The sequence below is a fragment of the Humulus lupulus genome, chromosome 1 (assembly GCF_963169125.1).
Source record: "Humulus lupulus chromosome 1, drHumLupu1.1, whole genome shotgun sequence".
Taxonomy (NCBI): domain Eukaryota; kingdom Viridiplantae; phylum Streptophyta; class Magnoliopsida; order Rosales; family Cannabaceae; genus Humulus; species Humulus lupulus.
Window position 1 is genome coordinate 3,243,100 of NC_084793.1, and position 20,789 is coordinate 3,263,888.

The 20,789-nt window shown below is 32.8% G+C and overlaps 3 protein-coding genes across 5 annotated transcripts; 1 reads left to right on the forward strand and 2 right to left on the reverse strand.

Moving 5' to 3' along the window:
• Positions 1-5,916: 5,916 nt before the first annotated feature.
• Positions 5,917-8,196, reverse strand: LOC133782421 (probable glucan endo-1,3-beta-glucosidase A6). Of its 2 annotated transcripts, XM_062221724.1 has the most exons (4): positions 7,943-8,196; positions 7,745-7,840; positions 6,356-7,654; positions 5,917-6,243 (listed from the first exon to the last, which is right to left on the reverse strand). In XM_062221724.1, exons 2-4 carry the CDS (start codon positions 7,797-7,799, stop codon positions 6,206-6,208), a joined length of 1,392 nt encoding a protein of 463 aa, XP_062077708.1. In that variant the 5' UTR covers positions 7,800-7,840; positions 7,943-8,196; the 3' UTR covers positions 5,917-6,205. The 2 variants fall into 2 exon arrangements, with proteins under 2 accessions (XP_062077708.1, XP_062077712.1); XM_062221728.1 differs by lacking the exon at positions 7,943-8,196 and having other exon boundaries at positions 7,745-7,925.
• Positions 8,197-10,615: 2,419 nt separating this feature from the next.
• On the forward strand, positions 10,616-11,080 carry LOC133812977 (serpin-Z10-like). The gene has a single exon (XM_062246829.1). The coding sequence runs from the start codon at positions 10,616-10,618 to the stop codon at positions 11,078-11,080; it is 465 nt and encodes a 154-aa protein (XP_062102813.1).
• Positions 11,081-13,475: 2,395 nt separating this feature from the next.
• On the reverse strand, positions 13,476-20,789 carry LOC133782428 (110 kDa U5 small nuclear ribonucleoprotein component CLO-like). Of its 2 annotated transcripts, XM_062221734.1 has the most exons (11): positions 20,568-20,789; positions 18,552-19,304; positions 18,102-18,170; positions 16,727-17,917; positions 16,479-16,577; positions 16,224-16,382; positions 16,003-16,088; positions 15,701-15,899; positions 15,087-15,197; positions 14,589-14,795; positions 13,476-13,889 (listed from the first exon to the last, which is right to left on the reverse strand). In XM_062221734.1, exons 2-11 carry the CDS (start codon positions 19,290-19,292, stop codon positions 13,791-13,793), a joined length of 2,961 nt encoding a protein of 986 aa, XP_062077718.1. In that variant the 5' UTR covers positions 19,293-19,304; positions 20,568-20,789; the 3' UTR covers positions 13,476-13,790. The 2 variants fall into 2 exon arrangements, with proteins under 2 accessions (XP_062077718.1, XP_062077726.1); XM_062221742.1 differs by lacking the exon at positions 20,568-20,789 and having other exon boundaries at positions 18,552-19,323.

A 20,789-nucleotide genomic window follows, 5' to 3' on the forward strand; every position in this document is an offset into this window, starting at 1 on the left:
ACATCATCGTATAAAAAAAAATTGAGATTATAACTATTCAGGTGCCGAAATAGAAAAATGATGTACCGGTATTGCAAAAAAATGGAATACGTTGTAGTCGTTCCCTATATATATATTATGCATTTATGGAGTCAATTTCTATTTTTGGAAAATGGATGGCATCTTAATAGGTTTTTCTATTTTATTTTGAAATGTTTGATTTATTTTCTCCTTTAAATTAATTTAATTTATCGGATCACTACTTTATATTCTGATTTTGATCCATTAAGTACGCTTATAATTATTTATGTTTTCCCTAAAAAAAACCTACTTATTCATCTTTTCTAGCTAACGTTTGGATTTTAATTTTCGTTTATTATGAAAATTAAGTAATTAACATAAAAATAATACTAAAAATTAATTAAAAGAGTTTTATTTACTTTATATAAAATCAAAAGTGATCATTAATATTGATACCGTGATTAATCTTGAAAGTGAGAACCAAACCACAAATTAACTGTTCTAATTATGGCTTATAGCTCAATTAGGCACATTGACCGTTCATATACAACTAAGATTAAAGTCAAATTAATTTAGTACCACAAGTAAATATGTGATCCTACTTTAATCCATTCCTAATAAATCAATTTTTTTTCATAATTAAATTAAATTTCTTCTTTTATAAAAGACTTTCTCTGATCTAATCCAATCAAATCATAATCTTTCTTGCAAAAAGAAAAAAAATTATTATGAAAATGAAGGCATTGTCGATTAGGCTCATGTGTTTGAGTCTCGTGGTGGTGATGGTGATAGTACTAGTTGTAACGTCCAACCAGGCTGAGGCATCTCGGGTTGGATTTGGGGGTCGGGTCGACGACCCATGCAAGAAACCCGGCGGACCTCACCCTGGTTGCCATGCTCGTTTTCGGATTGTTGGGCATGGTGAGTCTGCAAATCCATATCAACGTAGTTGTTTGAAAAATGCAAGATGCCGCGATCACCCTTGATGAATTCAATGTTTCACTCAAGCCCCTCTTCTATTTTTCTTATTATACAATTTTTTTCATAAAAATAAAATAACAATAATAATATTCCGTGCTATGGATGATTATTAAATGTTTCTCTACTATTATTATTACTCAATAATATTTTTATTAATTAGTTGTTATATAGTAAAATTAGTGGTACAAAAAGATTAGACCACTTGTAATGAGAGAAAAAAATGTAAAGTATGACTTGTAACCTTTTGGGATAATTTTGGGTGTAATTTAATGTTTGTATTTATTTAATTGAATTAAAATATGAGTGATTATATCTTCTTATCTTCATTATTTTTTTAATATTGTGATAGAACTTCAACGTTGATCAGAGTCTCTTAATACGTCGAAAAAGACAGACTTATGATTATTATTATTATTATGACTTTTTCTTCTTTTCTTTATTATTAATTTTGCTAATTATTTGAGCAAAGAGTATTTAAAAATATAATGATTTTCATTAAATAATTATTTTTTGAAGGGGACATTACATAATTAATTAAGACTACCAAAGGACACAATGCATTTTTTTAGTGAAAATAATATTATTAATAATACGAAGTTTGCATACGTTCGAGATGCCAAAACTAATCTGATCCAACTTAACAGTTATAATTAGTTTTAGCTATTACTATTTTTAGGGACCACATTATTTTGAAGTGTGTAATGGGAATAAATTACATATTATTTTCAAAAAAATTATATATAGAAGTGGTCAAATTATACTAAAATTATATATATAGAAGTGGCTAAAAAAATTCAATAAAAATTATACTAATACATATATATATATATACAAAAGGAAATTTACTCATTTGACAGCCGTTTGATTAAATTAGTAAAATTTTGTTAATTAAATTTGAGTTTAGGGTACCAAATATGAAACGATTTTAAAAAACAGAGTATTATATGAGTATTATTAAAAACAAATGGTATCAAAATGATACTTTGCAAAAACACAAAGTACCAAATAATTACCTACCATATACAAAATATATAAATTTTTTTTTTTTTTATATATTTTAGAAGGGCCAATATAAAATTATACTTATATTTATAATAAAAAATTTTTATCAAAAATACATTGATAGAAAACAAAAATTTACGTGGGGCCATGAACCAAATATTAAAGTTGACACTCCATTCTTGATCATGAATCTACCAAAATAAACTATTGTATCTTATTAGAATAATGTTAAAGGGAGTACCATTGTGCCTAACATCACTTATTGCAATTTAATATCAAATCGTATAAAATAGAACTTACCGTATGAAGCGATATTGGATCTAATAACATGTCTCATTTTATTATTACTATACAAAATAGATATTTTGAGGAGAATTCTTTTATAGGAGCTTCACTTTTAAGTTCTATTAGTGAGGTTATCAGTGTTTTCGACCCGTGAACAGTTTTCAGTGTGATTTTTTTTATGACCGTATATATTATATTTATTTAGAGCATCCTGTAAATTTTCAGAAAATTTCGAATTGTTTACAGTACCGAAAACTAAGTTCAAACATGTTGCTTTCCACACGCATAAAAAAAAAGTCACGCGTGCAACAACAAGTTTGAACCTAGTTTTCGATACTGTAAATTGTTTAGAATTTTCTAAAAATTTGTAGGATGCTCTAAATAAGTACAACATACACAATCATAAAAATAATCGTGCCGAAAACTATTTATGAATCAAAAATACTAAAAAATCCTACCAAAAAAAACTTAAAGTGAAACGAATTTCCTTATATTTTTATAGTAAAAAGTAAAACATCCCTATTGAAATGCAAGCACAAGTTGATGTAGCATTTGTTTTTTTTTGTCGACAACTTTTGCAGGCCGACAATGAGTTAAAAATTGCACCATACTTACATTTACATTTTTTTATGTATAATTTTGGAGGATTGTATTGATTATTTTTTTTTTGAAATTTGATAAAATATAATTAGTGGCAACATTTATATTTATAAAATAATATTGGGTATGTAATTATTTGGTACTCTATATTTTTACAAAGTATTATTTTGGTACCCTGTATTTAAAAATAATGCTCATTTGGTATCCTGTATTTTGAAATCGTACATATTTGGTACCTTGTATTCTAAAATCATACATATTTGGTACCCTGTATTTTAAAATTGTACATATTTGGTACCATAAACTCAAATTTAATTAATAAATTTTTACCAATTTAATCAAATTACTATCAATTATATGAGCTACAAATTATATATAACTACTGATAATTTGGTCATATTGACAAAATTTTATCAATTAGAATACTAAATATCTATATTTTCAAAATATAAGGTACCTAATAAAAATTATTAAAAACAAAAAGTAATAAAATAATATTTTATAAAAATAAAAGCTACCAAATAAGTAATTTCCCTATAATATTTGTGGTCACTAACTAAGTGTACCTGCTTAATATAAATATGAGTATAATTTAGTGAATAAATGAAAATGGTGAAACTGCCATGCTTGGTTAGAGAGAGTTGTTGCCTCGAGGGGGCAATAGTGTCATTTCCATACTTTCACTTTGTTTGTGATAAGAAGATGACATAGCCACCTTACGTACGTACCTACGTGATAGCTTAGCTTAGCTTAGCTGGTTACCACTTTCTTTTTCTTTCCTTAATGATGCCAGTTGGCCCTTCCTCCCTATCACATTTATTATAAAATCCTTTAAATGAGCAAAAGGCAACACAAGACAATGCCATTTATTGATTCATTTAATTAATTATTTATACTTTTTTTTTATATGAGTTTTATCTTATTTTCTGTTTAGATTATGTGTTTTCACAAATTACTTTTAACTATAAATTTGATTTTGATCAATATTTTCTCAACTAAAATCACAAATAATTTATAATACTAACCGTTCGGAACAAAAATAAAATCATTCTGCTTAAAAACAGTGTTGTTACATTCATTTTTTTTATCAAAATTAAGTTTAGAGTTCTATTTTAATCATTTAACAAAACATAGGATCCAAAAAGTAATTTGTCAAAACACAGGGTCCAAAAAAGTATAAACTCTTTAATTAAGGTAAATACTTATTTTGTAATTACGTGTTTTATTGAAATTAGGGCTGGCAAAACAGATCACGATAGGATAACACGACATGAACACGGTACAATTAATTGACACGAATCAACACAAATTGACACGATTAACTACAAAATTTAATAAAATATATAAAATAAATATTTGTACATTTTCATATAAATAAAATGACAAGCATAAACTTCACGAGCTAATTTAGCTTTTTTGTGAGAACTATTTCATAAAATTCAACCAAATTAATCATTATATTAATTAATTAATTTTTGACATACCAATTAGAATAACGATTTTCATTAAACAGGTAACACGACACGAACACGGTTATAAATGGGTTGACACAATAACACGAATTGACAACCCTAATTGAAATACATAATTGCTATTCTATATTTTCAATAAGAGTAATGAGACGTGAAAAAAAAATATGCATCCAAATATTACGTATAGTTTTTTGAAATAGTAAGTCTCAATTTTAATAAATGTGATTGGTTAGCCTAAACTGTCATATCATTATTTATAATGTTTTGGTGTATATTTTAGGTACACATATCATTACTCTTTCAATAATGCTTATCTAGTACCATGTAATTTGAATTCATACATATTTGGTACATTGAACTCAATTTTCATCAATAAAATTTTATCAATATGACCAAACTGTCTTCAATTATATAAATTTCAAATTCAAATTTAATTACTTATAACTTATAGCAGTTTGGTTATATTGATAAAAAAAATTCATTCAAAATTGAGTTTATGGTACTAAATTTGTACGATTTCAAATTAGAGGATAACAGACGAGTATTATTGAAAACATAAAGTATCAAGTATGTATTTCGACAAAACATATCAAGCAGTACTTATCATTTTCATTTCATTTTTATAAGCTTGAAAGTTATAGAGTGTCCTTATTAGGGATGTAAATGGGTCGTCCCATTAAAGATCCGCCCCGACCCGGTAAGGTTTTTTTTTTTTCTTTAATAAAAGAAATACTATTTTTTCTTTAAAATGTTACAATATAAAAACAAATGACAAGAAAATCTATCATACTAAACATAAATGAATTGCCTAATTTTTTTTATATATTGTCTTACATACGAAAATAAAATAAAATTTCATATACTTCAAAGCAAAACATCAATTTTCTTATCTATTATTCTTAAATATATTACTTATATATATATATATATACATATTTGGATTGTAGATCACCATAAATAGTTGTAGTAGTTAGTTTTTTTTTAAAAAATCTTTATTATAAAAAAAAACAACAACCGGGTCGGGTTGTGATCCAGCCCGCTTCAATTGTTAGCGGGTCGGGTTGGATCTCAACCCGACCCAGTTTTGCCCCTCTTATTTCCAGATCATAGGTCGCTCCATTAGGTCGGGGCTTCGACCCGCCTTGATCCACCGAGTTTTTTTGCCATCCCTAGTCCTTATCTTGTGACTACCCATTTTATATATATATACTTTTAATTACTTAATTATATATAACTTAACTTATAACAGTATGGTTATATTGACCAAAATAAGTTATTTAAATAAGATACTAAATAAACATTATTAGATGTATTTCAATAAAATATATGGTTCAGTACTTATCCTTTTCATAAGTTAAGTACCCTTATGACTACCCATTTTATATCTATTTTTCTTTTAATACAAAATATCACCAATGAGTTGCTAAGAATAGGGAGTGGGGGCCAGTGCATTGATTTCATAATAGAGTAGGGTTCTAGAAATTAGAAAGTTAATATTGACTTGAATAAAATAAAAGAGAAATGAAAAAAAGTTGGCATATTTCTCAAAGCATCCAACAAGTTGAGCCCACCAAAGTACACCAATAACCACAATATTATAGCCGTTGCAAGCACCATTCGTACACACACAAAAAATCATAAGGCATTGACTAGAGAGATTTTGTTTAGTGATCATCAAATTTATCAACACAACAACCATAGTAAAAACTTTAAATATAAAATAAAATAAAATAAATCACCCCAAAATGGGGTTTTCTTTGCTAATAATAAATTACCTTAATGTAAATAAAAATAAAGAGTTAATAATAAAAAAAATATAATTGATGAAGTGAATGACCCAATCAAAATTCTAAGTTCTATATTTCTCATAGTGTCACACTAGGGAACTTGCAGTATCCATAACCTGAAAATAACAAATATAAAATTAAATTAGAAAAATTATATACAATAATTAATTTATGTGTAACCATTAATTTTTAATTTATTTTTCTAAATGGGCCAGAAATTGGGCTTACTTGGATCTTTGGCAGTTTGAGTAGCGAGCCCATTAAAGTAACAGCTCCCTCCGCTCTTTTTGAACTGAGCCCAATAAGAGCTAAACGCAAAGCTTGCGTGTCGTATCAACGAGTTCGGGTGACGGCAATACCCGCGGGGTTGGATCGGGTCACAAGTTTTATTCCCCTGCGAGCAAGCGTACGATAACGCTGATCCCAAAGCCGTCTTATTGGCTCCCTTCGCCACCACGCACCAAATCTTCCCTTTATACGGCGTGTTGTTTTCCGGCGCCGGCAACGGCTCGTAGTCCGACAAAGGTGTCTCTCCGCTCAGGTCGATCTCATACACAGGCTTTCCATGCGGGTGTAACAACCCGAAATGCCGCTCCGTACCCGGACCACCTTTCTGGTTCTCATTGTACAATGCGAATATGAACGACGGCAGCACCGAACCGGGTCGCGCGGGAGTTCCGACCGGCGGGTTGGCCGTGAACTTCTTCACCACGTTTCGGTTGTAAGTGGCGGCGTTGTAAATGTTAGCTCCAATCTGGTCTATATCGCCGCCATTGGGCCAACCAGTCTCGGCGATCCATATCCGAACATCCGGGTACCCGACTCGTTTCATGGCGAAGATGACCGAGTCAACCATCTGGTCAAAGAGGTTGGTGTAGGTCAATCCAGATTTTGGGTCGGTGTAGGTGATATTCCTGGACTCGAACAGAGCGTAGTCTAGGTTAATGTTGTTGGGTTCAGAAGACCAAGGAAAGTACGGGTACACATCGAGGAAGAGGAAGGACTTGGTTCGGTTCAAGAACTGTAACATGGGTTTCATCACCGAACTCGAAATATCAGACCTGAAAGTTCCGTTCGAGGGTGGAAACGAAGATTGGAGAACATCCATGGCGAGAGTTGTGCCCACCTTGACTTTGTGGGCTCCGTGGGTTTTAAGGGCTTTCTTGATTTTTCGCATGGCTGGGACGATACTGAACCAGGTTGAGTTATCAGAACCGCTGAGCATTTCGTTTCCGACCATGAGATAACGGATCAGAGTTTCTGGGTAGTGAGGGACGAGGTTGGCGTGAACCCATTGATCGGCGAGTGTTTGGTTGGTGGACATGTTTTTGACCATTTCGTTTGGCACCATTATCGACACTTGCAGACCAGTGTTCTTAAGCGCCGTGAGGATTTCTGGGTTGGCATCGTAGATTTTGACTCGTTTCGCTTTCAGGGATTTGATTAGCTCGACTGATCGAGATGGAGATGGTAGATTGTTCCCCAGTTGACCATAGTTGACACCTACTTTGCCTGAGATCTCTGCACCTGTTCATCAAGGAAAATAATAATAAAAATTTGAACTTTAATAAAACCCAAAACGATTTCGAGGATTGACTGAGTACATAGCAAACTTACAGGAAGATGAAGCTAAGAAACAGAGTATGAACAAAGGAACAAGAGCGACTTCCATGGCAGCTCGAGCTCGAAGTTCTGAGCAACCGAGCTCAAACCCTGAAAACAAATGCAAAGATCAAAACTTTTCAACACTGCAATTAATGGGCTCAGAGCAGAAATTGATACTAATTAAGGAGGGAGTTGAAGTAGAGCACTTACCAATGAATAATATTAATATGGGTTGTAATCGAGGGTTTGGAGGACTTTTTCAATAGAACCAAGTGATGGGAATATCACTTTTTTTATATTCGCTTCTTGTTTTCTCTCTTTTTTCCCTTTGTGAAAAGATAATAAAGAAAAGAACAAAAGAGAGAGAAAGAAAGAAAGAGAAGGTGAGATCTGAGACTGAGAGAACAGACCACACACACACAAAAATGGGTCCCTTTCTTTTCAGTGTTATAATAACACTATTATAACATTGGCTTCCTGGAAGGGAAGGAAAAGAGAGAAATGGGTCCTTTGTATAAAGTGAAATTAGCCGTTGGGAGTGGTGGTTCAGCTTAATTAATATATTGCTTTCATAGATTTGGCTACTTACACTTTTTTTCAACTTTATGATTAGTATTTTTTCTAATATGTTTATTGTGATTCTAATCGTGGAAGCATTAGACCTTTCCACTCTTTCATTGATTAGAAGTTATCATCAATAAATATCTTTTTGAAATTGGAAAGAAATGACGAGGTTATAAAAGTAGCACTGCTATAGTGGTAACGAGGTTGTTTTGAAGGGTTTTGTGAAGTGCAACGTGTTAAGCACAAAAATGAACAATATTGTTATGTTGTTTGAGATTTGATATTATTATTATTAGTTGTGTCAATGAAATGAAATGGTACAGAAAAGGTGGGGCTTATTGTTTTTTCTTCTTCTTATGTTTGTTAATAGAGATAAACCAAGTCATAGTTTTTAGCATCGAAAAAGATCCAATATACGGTAATTTCGCATAAATCACCGGAATAGGTCCAAACCATTTATCTGCAAAGTTGTTTGTGGTTGGCCTTGTTTAGATTCTTTACACAAACGTCGAACTTGTACTAATAATACTAATATAGGGAATTATAGTACCCAAAAGAAACGTTTGATTTCCAAAAAAGAAAAAAGTGAAAAGGAAAAGTATGCCAAACAACGGCTCTTTTGAGTGTGTTTTCCGCATAGCAAATGCATAAATTAAAAAAAAAAATGTATAAAACCACAAACCAAACAACCATGTCAACTTCCAAAACGCATGTCGATGTGAACACTCTATATTAGATTATTTTGTCTCACATAAAATAAGTGTAAGAATATTGAATCATTAATAAAAATATATGTAACTCCACTAATCACCAATTGGTTTTTAGATGGTACCTCATGATTCTTGTCATTGTATCAAGAACCAATTTCCTAGCGGGCATTCGATCCACACCGATCCAAAAGAGTGAGTCAATAATCCGCACGAGATCCGCATAGTGCGAAAAGACACTTGAGATCCAAAAAAAATAAGCGAGGTGCGAAAAGGCACTTGAGATCCAAAAAGATAAGCGAGCTGAAGAAAAAAAATGGGCCACGTGTGATAAGGTGATTCAAGATTGGTGAGCGAAAAATCGCCACCATCTTGAAGTGTCCTTCGAGTAAATGATTGTCTTTGAATTGATCATACTGAGGAGGTAGTGAATTCAACAAGTAGATAGCCTTGTCCTCTTCTTCGATCTTCACTTCTAAGCTGCTAAGATCAAAAACCAGTATGTAAAACTCATTTAAATTGTCATCTAAAGACTTGCCATCATCCATCTTAAAGCCATTGAACTTCTGTTTAAGATATACACGACTAGGGAGGATTTTGGTCATGAACATTTGCTCGAGTCTAGTCTGCATTGCAGATGCAAAAGTTTCTTTAACAACATTCCTTAGAACCTCATCTTGTAGGCACAAAATTATGGTGTTCTGAGCTTTCTTGAGTGTGTTGTCCCAATCCTTTTGCTCAGTTCATTTTGGTTTCTCTGAATTCTCCGATAGAGCATCATCCAAGCCAAGATTTCTTAGATGTGCTTTCATCTTTTCTCCCATACACAGAAGTCGTTCTTGCCACTAATTTCGATATCAACTTTGACAGTAGTCATCTTTTGAATCTTTGACAAGGTGCTTCTTCAAATTTTGATCTCCTTTCTTATTTGAATCTTGTTCTTGATGTCACTTTCTTTGAAATTGATCCAAGCTCTAACCTAGCTCTGATATCAATGTTGGTTTTCCTACCAACACCAATCTCAACTTCTTGCACACAAGCAACAATGCAGAACTCACAAGAATAAATACACTTAAACGAAATCAAACAATAATTAAAACAACACCAAAAATATAGAGATTCAACTCTCCAATGAAGAGTCTAATCCTCTTTCCCGAATTCCTTGGAATTGAATTCAGTTCTTGCACTATCAATCTTGAAGTCTGAAGTTACAACATAGATCGATGTAACTTGAACTAAGTCCCTCAAACACAGCTTTGTACAACATAGAAGAATACAATTCTATTCACTCATTTTCTCACTCTCTCACTTTGTGTTACAATAATCTCATTAGTCTCTCACCCCTACAACAAAGCGAAGAATAGAAAAATAAAGATAACCAAGAAACAACGGTAATAAACTAACTTAATAGGCTAAACATTATAACACGTGCAAGAACATGTGGCATAAGTTAAGTGTGAGTTGAACCAAATGTTACCATGTTTACCACTCTTATGCATCCAATGATGATTTCAAAGTTCTCAATCTTGGATACCAAAGAGGTGACAACACTCGTGATAAACAATTTTCTATGTACATGTTTCTTCCTTATGAGAAATGTGGATTACAAGATATGGTGGAAAAGTTCAATTCGAATACAAAGTTGTTATCACTCGAGTGTGTTAATCCTCATATGAGGGTAGTGAAACCTTCTCGCATGTCAATTCCCAAGCTAAAATTCTCATATGATGTTGATGCTAAGAAGTTACTTGAAGAAAGAGGACTAACACTACCCTTTAGTAATATGGATGGAGATTTGTCAAACATGGTTGATTATGACAATGTCATAGTTAATGATGACAATGTTTATATTAGTTTGATGGTTCATAAATCTTGTATAGAAGTGAATGAGAAAGGAACAAAAGTTCTTGCAGCCACCGTTGTTGCTATGGTTACCGACGGTGCTCGATCGAGGAAGCGTCCTCCTTCTCTTCATGCTTTTGTGGTTGTGGTTGACCCTCCATTCGTGTTTACCATTGTTGAAGAGTTTTCAAAGCTTATTGCTTTCAGTGGAGCAATTCTTCATCTTCAAAAGTAATTAACCTTAGCTAATTATCTTGTTTATTTATGGATAATAAGTGTATTTAATTTCTTTTCTTTTGCATTATGCTATGCCAAGACTACTTTTAACATCTTTTTAGTTGATTAATGATTATATTATCATTTCCCTTTTGTTATTTGGCTTTTGTATTTTTTTTTTCACAAAAAAAAAAAAAAAAACTCATGGTGCACTTTGTAGGATAGCCTAATTATCTTGTTTATGGATAGCCAAATAATAAGTACTTTTAATTTCTTGTCTTTTGCATTATGCTATGCCAAGGTTACTCTAATATCTTTTTAGCTAATTAATGATTATATTATCACATTTCCCTTTTGACTTTTGTTCTTTTCTTATTAAAAAAATTATGGTCAACCTAGTAGTATTCGTAACTCATGTCAATAATATTTTAGTCTTAATTAGCCTCGACTCATTAAAATCATACAACTCATTTATCCTATGTTTATTTTCGAAACTCTTCTCTTTTTTTTTTTTTTTTTGAAAAGCTTTATTTTCGAAACTTACTAAATACACAATTTACAATTGAATTGAATTAACTACATTTATTTTATTAATTTATATATTGGGGAATTTTCCTACAGATGCTTCACTTTAAGCCCTACCGGTAGGGCTCTCAGTGTTCTAGACTTTTAAACAGTTTTCAGCGCGAAATTTTTTTATGACCGTGTATATTATAGCTATTTAGAGCATCAACGCGATTTTTAGAAATTTCCGAATAGTTTACGGTACTGAAAACTTGGTTCAAACATGTTGTTGCACGCGTGACTAATTTTTTTTATGTGAGTGGAAATCAACATGTTTGAACCAAGTTTTCGGTACTGTAAACTATTCGGAATTTTCTGAAAATCTACAGGATGCTCTAAATAGTTACAATATACACGGTCATAAAAAAAAATCGCCCCGAAAACTATTCAAGGGTCGAGAAACACTGAGAGCCCTACCGATAGGGCTTAAAGTAAAACCCCTATAAGAAAATTCTCATATATATATAAAACTTACCAAACTACCGGCTTTCTCACATTCATAATAATAAATATGATATTTTTTATATATTTTACAATAATAATTATTTAAAAATAATAAAACCATACGCATGTTAAATTAAATAAAATTCAATTAAGCTTAATATTATATTAAACATATAATATATAATATTTTGTTGTCGCTGCCAAATTCAAAAACTAGAACAAACATAAACTTAAACAAAAATTAATTAATTAATTAAATAGGATATTTTTAAGATATTTTATGATAATTTAAATAATCAAATCATATTTATTCAAACATAATAAAAGCATATATATCATTTTTTTTATCTTATAAATTTGTGTTATAGTTTCTTTTTTTATCAAGTGATTGACGCTCTTTTGCTTCATCAAATTCACCAAATGACATTGCGAGATATATTATAAACTAAAAATAGTTGATGCATATATACTACTGTCTACACTATGACTTTTTCTATTCTTATTTTATTTCTATTATTAATTTTCTTTTAAATATTATTGTATTTTAATATATAAATGATATAGTCATGTAAATATATATGTCAACGTTGTGTTTAGATGTCATATATGTAGATATTATTGATATAAATATACATATACTATAGAACTATAATTCATTATATTATATATATATTTAAAATAGTGAACTAGTTTTTATTAAAGTGATAGAGAATGTTTATAACTTTAAAATTAAGCAAACGTGTACGTTGCTTTCACTTAGTATATATATATATTCATGAGATTTTTTAAGTATTTTAAAAAATTAATTACTTAAAATTCCTATTGATTTCCATGGTAAAATAGAGAAATTTATATATTTTAAATCAATTTTTAATGAGGTTTTTGGTGGTGACTATCTTGAAAATTAATTTGAAAGGTGACCAAGAATTTCAATTTTATTTATTATTATACCAACACATTTATATATAAAATTATAATTAAATTATGTTAAATTTAGTGGAAATTAAATTTGATAATTAGTAGAATCTAGAAAATTTGTGTTATGATAGTACAAGGATGAAATAATACATGTTAACTATTGTGTTTGTTTGTGTTAAATTTATAAGTACTTATGAAGTTGACATACATTATTAAAACAAAAAATAAAAGCCATGTCTGGCTAATTTTTTTAGGATTTATTAAATGAATATATTTTTTATTATGTATTATTGCTTAAGTATATATAAGATCATAACTAAGGGCCTAATGAATTATTTAAATGTAAATTTTACAAACATGGGACGGATAAATGGTAAAACCCTCTAACACTTGTTTGAGGGGAGAAATTTTCAATTTTGTATAAAACTATTTTGTAAAATTTGACCTATATTCCATATTTATGTGTAATTGAAATATCAACAATATCATTGTTCTCAGTAGTGGTAGTCATAAATATTGATAAAGATAATTTCAAACATCATATGATATAATGGGAATGGAATACAAAAAGCTACAAAACTAGGAGCTACAGATTTTTAAAGCAAATTTTCTTTGGGTTACAACTTACAAAAATAGCATATGACAAAGGGTAATGACTCGAAATCAAAAAGAGAGCAAATAGCAAAGATGTCAAAACTACAATCTCAACACTAGAATTTATAGTGAGGTCAATTTTGTCTCCAACCTCCTCCATCCTCAGCTACTCAGCTATAAGCAAAGGAAACTCCAAAAATATTAACTTATCATATCATTTGAAGGTGTAGATCAGCTGCCTGCTGGGCCAGTTCCACCATCATCGCCTCGTCGAAGAATTTGTTGATGCTCACGTCCTCGCTCATTCCCTAATAGATTTTTTTTTTTTTGAATCACAACATGCAGTCTGTTAGATTTTGGACATCATTCCTCATTTTCACTAATTTATCAAGAATTTCGCAAAACGTTTTCCTTTTGGACTGCTGAAAGTTATGGGCATAAGCCCCCATTACAAATGAGGAAGTGTAGACCAACCCAGGATGGTTTTTAGAAGGTAAAACAAATTGCTATCAACTGACATGTAAGATAAAGTTCTATAAATTGTAGACTTAACGGCGTGTTTTTTTTCCTTTGAAACTGGGCTCACAGCCAAACCTTACAATATTTGGGAACTAACAAACTATAACAATTGCCCAGTACCTAAAAGAGACTTGAAAGTAAGACATTTCATCTGAGCTACCCCTCCTCGATATGTAACAGCATTTTCTTGGATAAATTTTTCAAAAGTCTTAGTTTAATGTCAAAATGCATACAGAAATCTGTCCCCTAAATTTCTTTATATTTTTATTTTTTCGAAATATAATAATTGAGTAACTGAAAACTATCTATATAGGTATCATCCTAAAGAGACTCAAACTTCAGGCATTATGGGAGCAAACCAGAGACCTGACTGTTTGAGAAAAACCCCTCTCGGGTAAGCTGTCCCCCTAAATTTAAAGCCCAAAGAACAGGAAAATCATGGCTCCATGAAAAGGAAGAGAAAAGTGGTGAGGGAAGTATGATTATACCTTTCGACGCCTTGTCTTCACCATAAACTCACGAGCAAGGTGCTGGATAGGAGCAGGTTCAAGTGGCCGCAGGACAATACTCTTGTCAAGGGGATCCCCAGGAACTATAGCCCAGTGATCAAAAGCCGATAGAGAGAATGCTTGTCCTTGGGTATGATATCTCAAGTCCGTCTCAAAACCAAACGATTCTATCACAGGTAAAAATGCCTGAAATCCAGAAGAATATAAGAATACGGGGGAAAAATCAACAGAACTCATTAATCATAACTCTCACAGGACCACGATGAAGTCTTTCGGCGTGAAAAAAGGTCAACACATACTATACAAAAAACTTGGAGCTACTACAGAACCCTAAATTTTCAATTTCAGTGTATTTAGACAATTATTTGGTTATTGCTGAAACAAACGTCAATAAACAGCTTCCACCCTCATGCTAATACCTGAAGTAGGAGCATGAAATTACTAGTTGTAACTCTATGACAAAACTTGGTAACCAACCTTGACAATATAAGATGGGGTCCCTGGTTGAGGAACATCAGATGTAACATGTCCACGTCTTCGAGATAAAACCGTGTAAATTGCAGAGACACAGTCAATTGGTGTTTGAATCTGAAACAATGCAACATAAGTTAATTACAAAACAAAGAATGAGTACTAAGTTTCATGTGTTAGGATATTCATGACAAATCTCACATTGACTGTCATATTGGTTTTGACTTTCATCTTAGTTGGAATTATAATGGTTGATTGATTTAGGATTTGAAAATAACTTTACAAATTTAAAAAAAACATTTAACATTTGGAAAACATTAAATTACTTGATTGGTTGTGTTGATAAATGCTAAAATCTCCAACGAAAAAACACACTAAATCCCCCGTAACAATTGAAAATAACATTTTGTTATTTTCTCTAATTCATCTAGCTGTAAACAACTAACTAATAATTTTTTCAAAAACATTCCATTTTAGTTTCAAAACAGTATTTTAAAATTGTAGAATTTCAAACTAATACTTCACAATTATTGTTTTCATGAATACCAAATCAGCCAACAAAATAGAAAACTACAATTTCTTTAAAAAAAAAAAGTGACAGCAACACAGCAACCATTTACCTCCACATAATATACAGGTTCCATAAGTCGTGGGGTCGCCATAAGAAACGATGAATAAGCAACACGTCTAGCTGTGGGAATGACCTGACCAGATCCCCGATGCAATGGCTCAGGGGCAATTTTTGCATCAACAATCTTGAACTTTACATTTCTAATAGGCTCATCACAGAGAGGTCCTTCTCGAGCACCCCACTGAAATCTGTCCAGAACATCATAAAATTGTAGTTGGTAGGCAAGGAATAAGATCCACAAAAATGGGAACAGGAAACAAAAAAAAAGGCTAAGATACTATTTTTGTTTACCCTTGGACAATGGAATCCTTGACCGCATTTAGCAAACCCTTGTCGACTTCAGTTGAAAGTGTGTCGTCCAACAGGATATTAGGCCCCTAAATGTGTGGCATTTTAAAGCAAGGTGTGAGACAAGACTTGGGGATGACAAAACTCAATGTAATAAATACAATTTAGATTTCGTCCATAGTACATGCAAGCATGTGTTTTTTTATCAGAGATTTATTTCTTACCTGCTTATCAGGACCAAATGCCCAGATGGACCGTGCAGCAAGCACATCCCATTCGTATCTTGTTTGAAAAAAGTTACCAATATCCTTCCGAGGCCAATCAAGGCTTACAACACTGTTCTCTATGTCCTCTGCGAGTCCCCTCTCCAGTGGCTCTGCAATCTAAAATCATACAAGAGTAACTTAAAGATTGTATAAAATAAATTAAATGATTCTCAGTAGTGCTTAAGTGAAATAGAGATCAGATTATTTCCCTACCATGGTTATTTTATTCTTTTTGTTGGGTGTTTCAGCAAAACATTTCATAGACGAAGATTCCACCACTGTTTCACAGAATGATACAACAGGATCTGCCACCTACACGTTTAGTAAGTGACCATAAGTGAGAAAGCATAATGAACAGAAACCCTTAGAAAATAAAAAAAGAAAAGTCACTCAGAGCAAGTAAAATTATAAGTTTTATAGCACACAAAAAAATTGTGACAAAGGCATGAGAAAATATATACCTTGACTTCAACTTCTGAATAGAGTTCTCTTAGATCCTTCATAATAGAATCCAAGTACAGTTCACCTGTACCCAAAATTGTGTGCTCTCCAGATTCCTCAACTTTAGTAATGGCAAGAGGATAGCTCTTGCTGATTTTTCTTAGACCCTCAACCATCTTTGGCAATTCACTAGGGTTCAATGGCTCAGTTGCCGTTTTCACTACCGGAAGGGTATTGAATTGCAAAGGTCGAAAGATGTAAACATCTTCATCATAATACTCACTACAGAGAGTGGCAGTTTTCATGATTGAAGCATCCACTCCTTCAATGAGAACCCAAGAACCAGGAGGAGCCTCAGCTATAGGTATCCTATCTCGAGCTTGATAAACCCATAATTTTGTCACCTCTTTAACTGTCATGTCTTCTTCGTCATCTGGTGAATAGCCTTCACCTAATACACGAACAGTCTGTCCAGTCTGAACTGTGCCACTATAAACCCTACCAAAAGCATCAAATACACTACAGTCGGACTTGGGATATAGTTTTGTCACATTTACCATTAATGGACCAAGAGGATCACACTCTGTCATAGCCTTGTAGATTAAAGAATCTTTAGGTCCAGTGTATACATGATCAACCTTTCTAGTTGCAGCCTCCCTAGGTGAAGGAGTATGGCGAACCAGCATGTCAGTGAAGCCTGAGGCTGAACCAAAAACCGAGCTACATGCCAGCCTCAGCAAAGGTCTAACATTTAATTTGTAAGCTGCATTGCTAAGAGTGACACCAAGCTCGGCAAGAGTTGCCTCAACACTCTTTTTATGTTCTCCAATCACTTGGCTGTATATCTTGTAAAGGGGTTCGAGCACAAACTGGACAAAAGATCTTTCTCCCCCACTTGGAGGTTTTCTCTTGAAAGCCCTTGAATCTGGATGATAGTAAAAATCACCCCAAAGGCGAGAAGCAAACTTATCAGCATCAAAAGGGATTCCATGGAGTTTCACATATAATTTAGCAAACGATTGTAGAGTGAATGACCATCCAGCAGTAGCACTTGCAAAGCAAACATTTCCAGCAGTTGGATCAATGATTTGGACATCACCAGCGGTGGACGACGCAGAAGATATGAGATTATTGATTACTTCTAGAGTATGCCTTAACTTAAAATAAGCATCCCTTGGTGGCAGTTTAAGTTCTGTAATCAACCTGTCAACCTTGAATTAAAAAGTTTATGAATATCGGGAGAAGTACAAGCAATCCTCTCCCAAATAACAAAAAAGAACAACAATGCAAGGGTACTGTGTATGTACGCAACTTCTTACATAAGATCAACCACAACTCAATATGCTAAAAATACGAGTATAAGAAGCCCAAACATTAAATAAATAAAAATTTCACCTTGTTAATTACAACTACAATAGGCAGGCGATCTTGGATTGCATGACGTATAGCCCTCTCTGTATTTACCTGTGCATAAAGAAATGTTAGGAACAAAATTTGAAAAAATTATGATGTTTTCATTGTTTCTACAATGGAAAAGACTATTACAGTGGCTTTTTCTTCCCCAAAACATTTAGTGGTTAAAGCACAATAATTACCAACTCCTCAAATAGGTTCAAAAGTTCACTGCGAAATTAAAATTCTGGTTTCCCTTCACAAAGCTATTGTGTGGGCCTTTAACATATGAACATCTCATGTTGATCACTTGAGTCAAATTTAAATTTAGATAAAACAAATAGAAGAGTAGAGAGACAGAAAGAATACAACAATTGGATTGTAAAAGAATATCATTTTTTTAACTTTTAATATTTTTGTATGAGAACAAAGAAGAGAAACAGAGTGACTTACCATGACTCCTTCTGCAGCATCCACAATCAAGACAGCACTATCGGCAAGCCTCAAGGCAGCAGTCATTTCATCAGAGAAATTCACGTGACCAGGAGTATCCATGATATTGCAGAGGTACGATTTGGAATTGCTATCCTCAAGAACAAGAGTCATTGGAACTGCTTTGATTGATATCCTTCTCTCTTGCTCATCAATTCTTGTATCCGTGTATCTTGTATGTTTCTCACTATGTGAATCAAATGTCGACATATGGTGAGTTTGCTCGATCAACATATCCATGAAGACAGTCTTCCCATGCTGCAAATGCCCCACAAGTGCTACATTCCGTACAAGAGTGGGGTTCGACATTAGACCAACAAGGAATTGCGTTGACACATAAGTTGAAGAATCCTTCACCCCAACTTCAAATTTGATATTCCTAACAGGTTTGATAATTGGTTGTTCAAGGGGTTGGTCGTCCTCATCCATAACCAATGTCTCAACATCTTCACCATAAACCTCTTCTGCTGTAGGATAGTACTTCTTGTCCTCAGCAAGGACAATTTGATTATCCATATCAATATCATTGGAGGCAGTTAACCACCCATTGGAAGCAGCAGCTGCATCTTCACCATCTGACACTGCTGCATCTTCCCCAGGCCTATCCGGAAGATCTTCATCACCATCCCCATCACTCTCTTGGTCAGATTCAATCTCAGGTCCTATATAGTTTCCAAACTCATCATAGAGACTATCATCCATTTTGCTTCAAATCTGTAATGTCCCAAAAGAAATTAGTGTCCCAATGTAGCCAGTAAATCATCAGCTGAGTAATATCAAACCATGCCCAACTAAGTGCCTTATTTCCTAATACAATAGAACAGCTAAATTGGTTATTCAGCCTAGAACAAAAAAAAAAATTGTAAATGGTAACATGTAAAAATAACTGCAGGAAAAAACTGGCAAGATCATAATTAATAAATGAAGAATCATACAGTCAAAACGTTTGCTTTGTTTAATTAAACAGGATGATTCAACCTACCAATTGACAAAGGAGCTATATAACACATTTTGTAGGGACTTTATTTTGTACCTATTGGTAGGAAATTATTTTGTTTTCGGCACTTAGATAAGTTGTAAATCTAAACTTTTTTATATAGCGCTATACACTATAGTTATAGGGCACCATCTACAAAGAAGGTGCTGAAATAAAGATTTAAATAGTTTGTTGTAAGCGTCTCTATTTTGTTTTTATGCGCGCATGAAAAAAGTTATTCGAATTCTAATTTCGGCACCCTAAATCATTGAAAATTTTCTAAAATATTATGTTAAGTATTTTATAAGTCAAATAAAAAAAAGAAATTACAACTTATCATTGTACAGAAAATAGAAAAAGTACATATTTTCAGAGTTACTACCGTATATATATATATTCCAAAGAGACTTTCCTACACATTGGATGAAGGTGGGATTATATATATTTCAAAGTGTTCTCAGAGGACCTTAAACATTCTTTCTACTACTACATCTCGAATTTCAAAATAGACAAGTAATCACGAAAGAAACCAATTCACAAAGCAGTCTAGGGAAGAAAGAGTCTCCGACAAACGCATTTCATCAAACATTAGGCAGGCAACTTTAAAATCTCACGTTTACAGACTCTACAAGTCATATGAACAATTCACAAAGCAATTACACAAGTCTCGGTGAAGCATTTCGTCGAACAGTATGCAGGCCACTATCAATCCAAAGTCCCCCGCTTCAAAAAACAAAAAAAATACAAGAACAAACATAGACGAAGAAGAGAAGAGAAGAGAAAATATAAGCAATAGAAAGAAGTTGATAAGCGTAAGGGATTCACACGAATCATCTAAAACAAACAAAGAGCATTATCATTATATCATAGTAATTTACTGTTTAAGTCTAAGGAACTAAAAGCCCAAAGCCAAACCAGAGAACTGCCCTCCATAGTTCATAAATGACATCAAGCTCAAAAGATAAAAGTATATTCAAATTGAGATGGAGGTCGACCATTACCAAAAGCTGTTTTGGAAAAGCAGAGGGAACTGCCGTCGGAGCAGAGAGCTTCAGTCCACCGCCGTGAGGAGGAGGAGGAGGAGCGACTACGAGACTTAGGACGCGGAGGGAGACTCTGGCGAGAAAAAGGTGAAAAACCGAGGGCGGCTGCGGCTCCGTGTGTGACAGTGAGGCGAGACGAGAAGTGAGGGGAATAGCCCAATAGGAAAGGTGTTTGGACAG

What these genes read in the sequence shown, in the direction of transcription:
- LOC133782421 (XM_062221724.1), bottom strand. Translation starts at nt 7,799, where the DNA reads ATGGAAGTCGCTCTTGTTCCTTTGTTCATACTCTGTTTCTTAGCTTCA. An exon ending in TTTCTTAGCTTCATCTTCCT is followed by an intron (nt 7,655 to 7,744) that starts GTAAGTTTGCTA and finishes CTTGATGAACAG; the next exon opens with GTGCAGAGATCTCAGGCAAA. An exon ending in TCAAACTGCCAAAGATCCAA is followed by an intron (nt 6,244 to 6,355) that starts GTAAGCCCAATT and finishes TGTTATTTTCAG; the next exon opens with GTTATGGATACTGCAAGTTC.
- LOC133812977 (XM_062246829.1), top strand. Translation starts at nt 10,616, where the DNA reads ATGGTGGAAAAGTTCAATTCGAATACAAAGTTGTTATCACTCGAGTGT.
- LOC133782428 (XM_062221734.1), bottom strand. Translation starts at nt 19,292, where the DNA reads ATGGATGATAGTCTCTATGATGAGTTTGGAAACTATATAGGACCTGAG. An exon ending in ATGCTGCAGAAGGAGTCATG is followed by an intron (nt 18,171 to 18,551) that starts GTAAGTCACTCT and finishes CTTTATGCACAG; the next exon opens with GTAAATACAGAGAGGGCTAT. An exon ending in TGAAGACAAGGCGTCGAAAG is followed by an intron (nt 13,890 to 14,588) that starts GTATAATCATAC and finishes AAAATCTATTAG; the next exon opens with GGAATGAGCGAGGACGTGAG.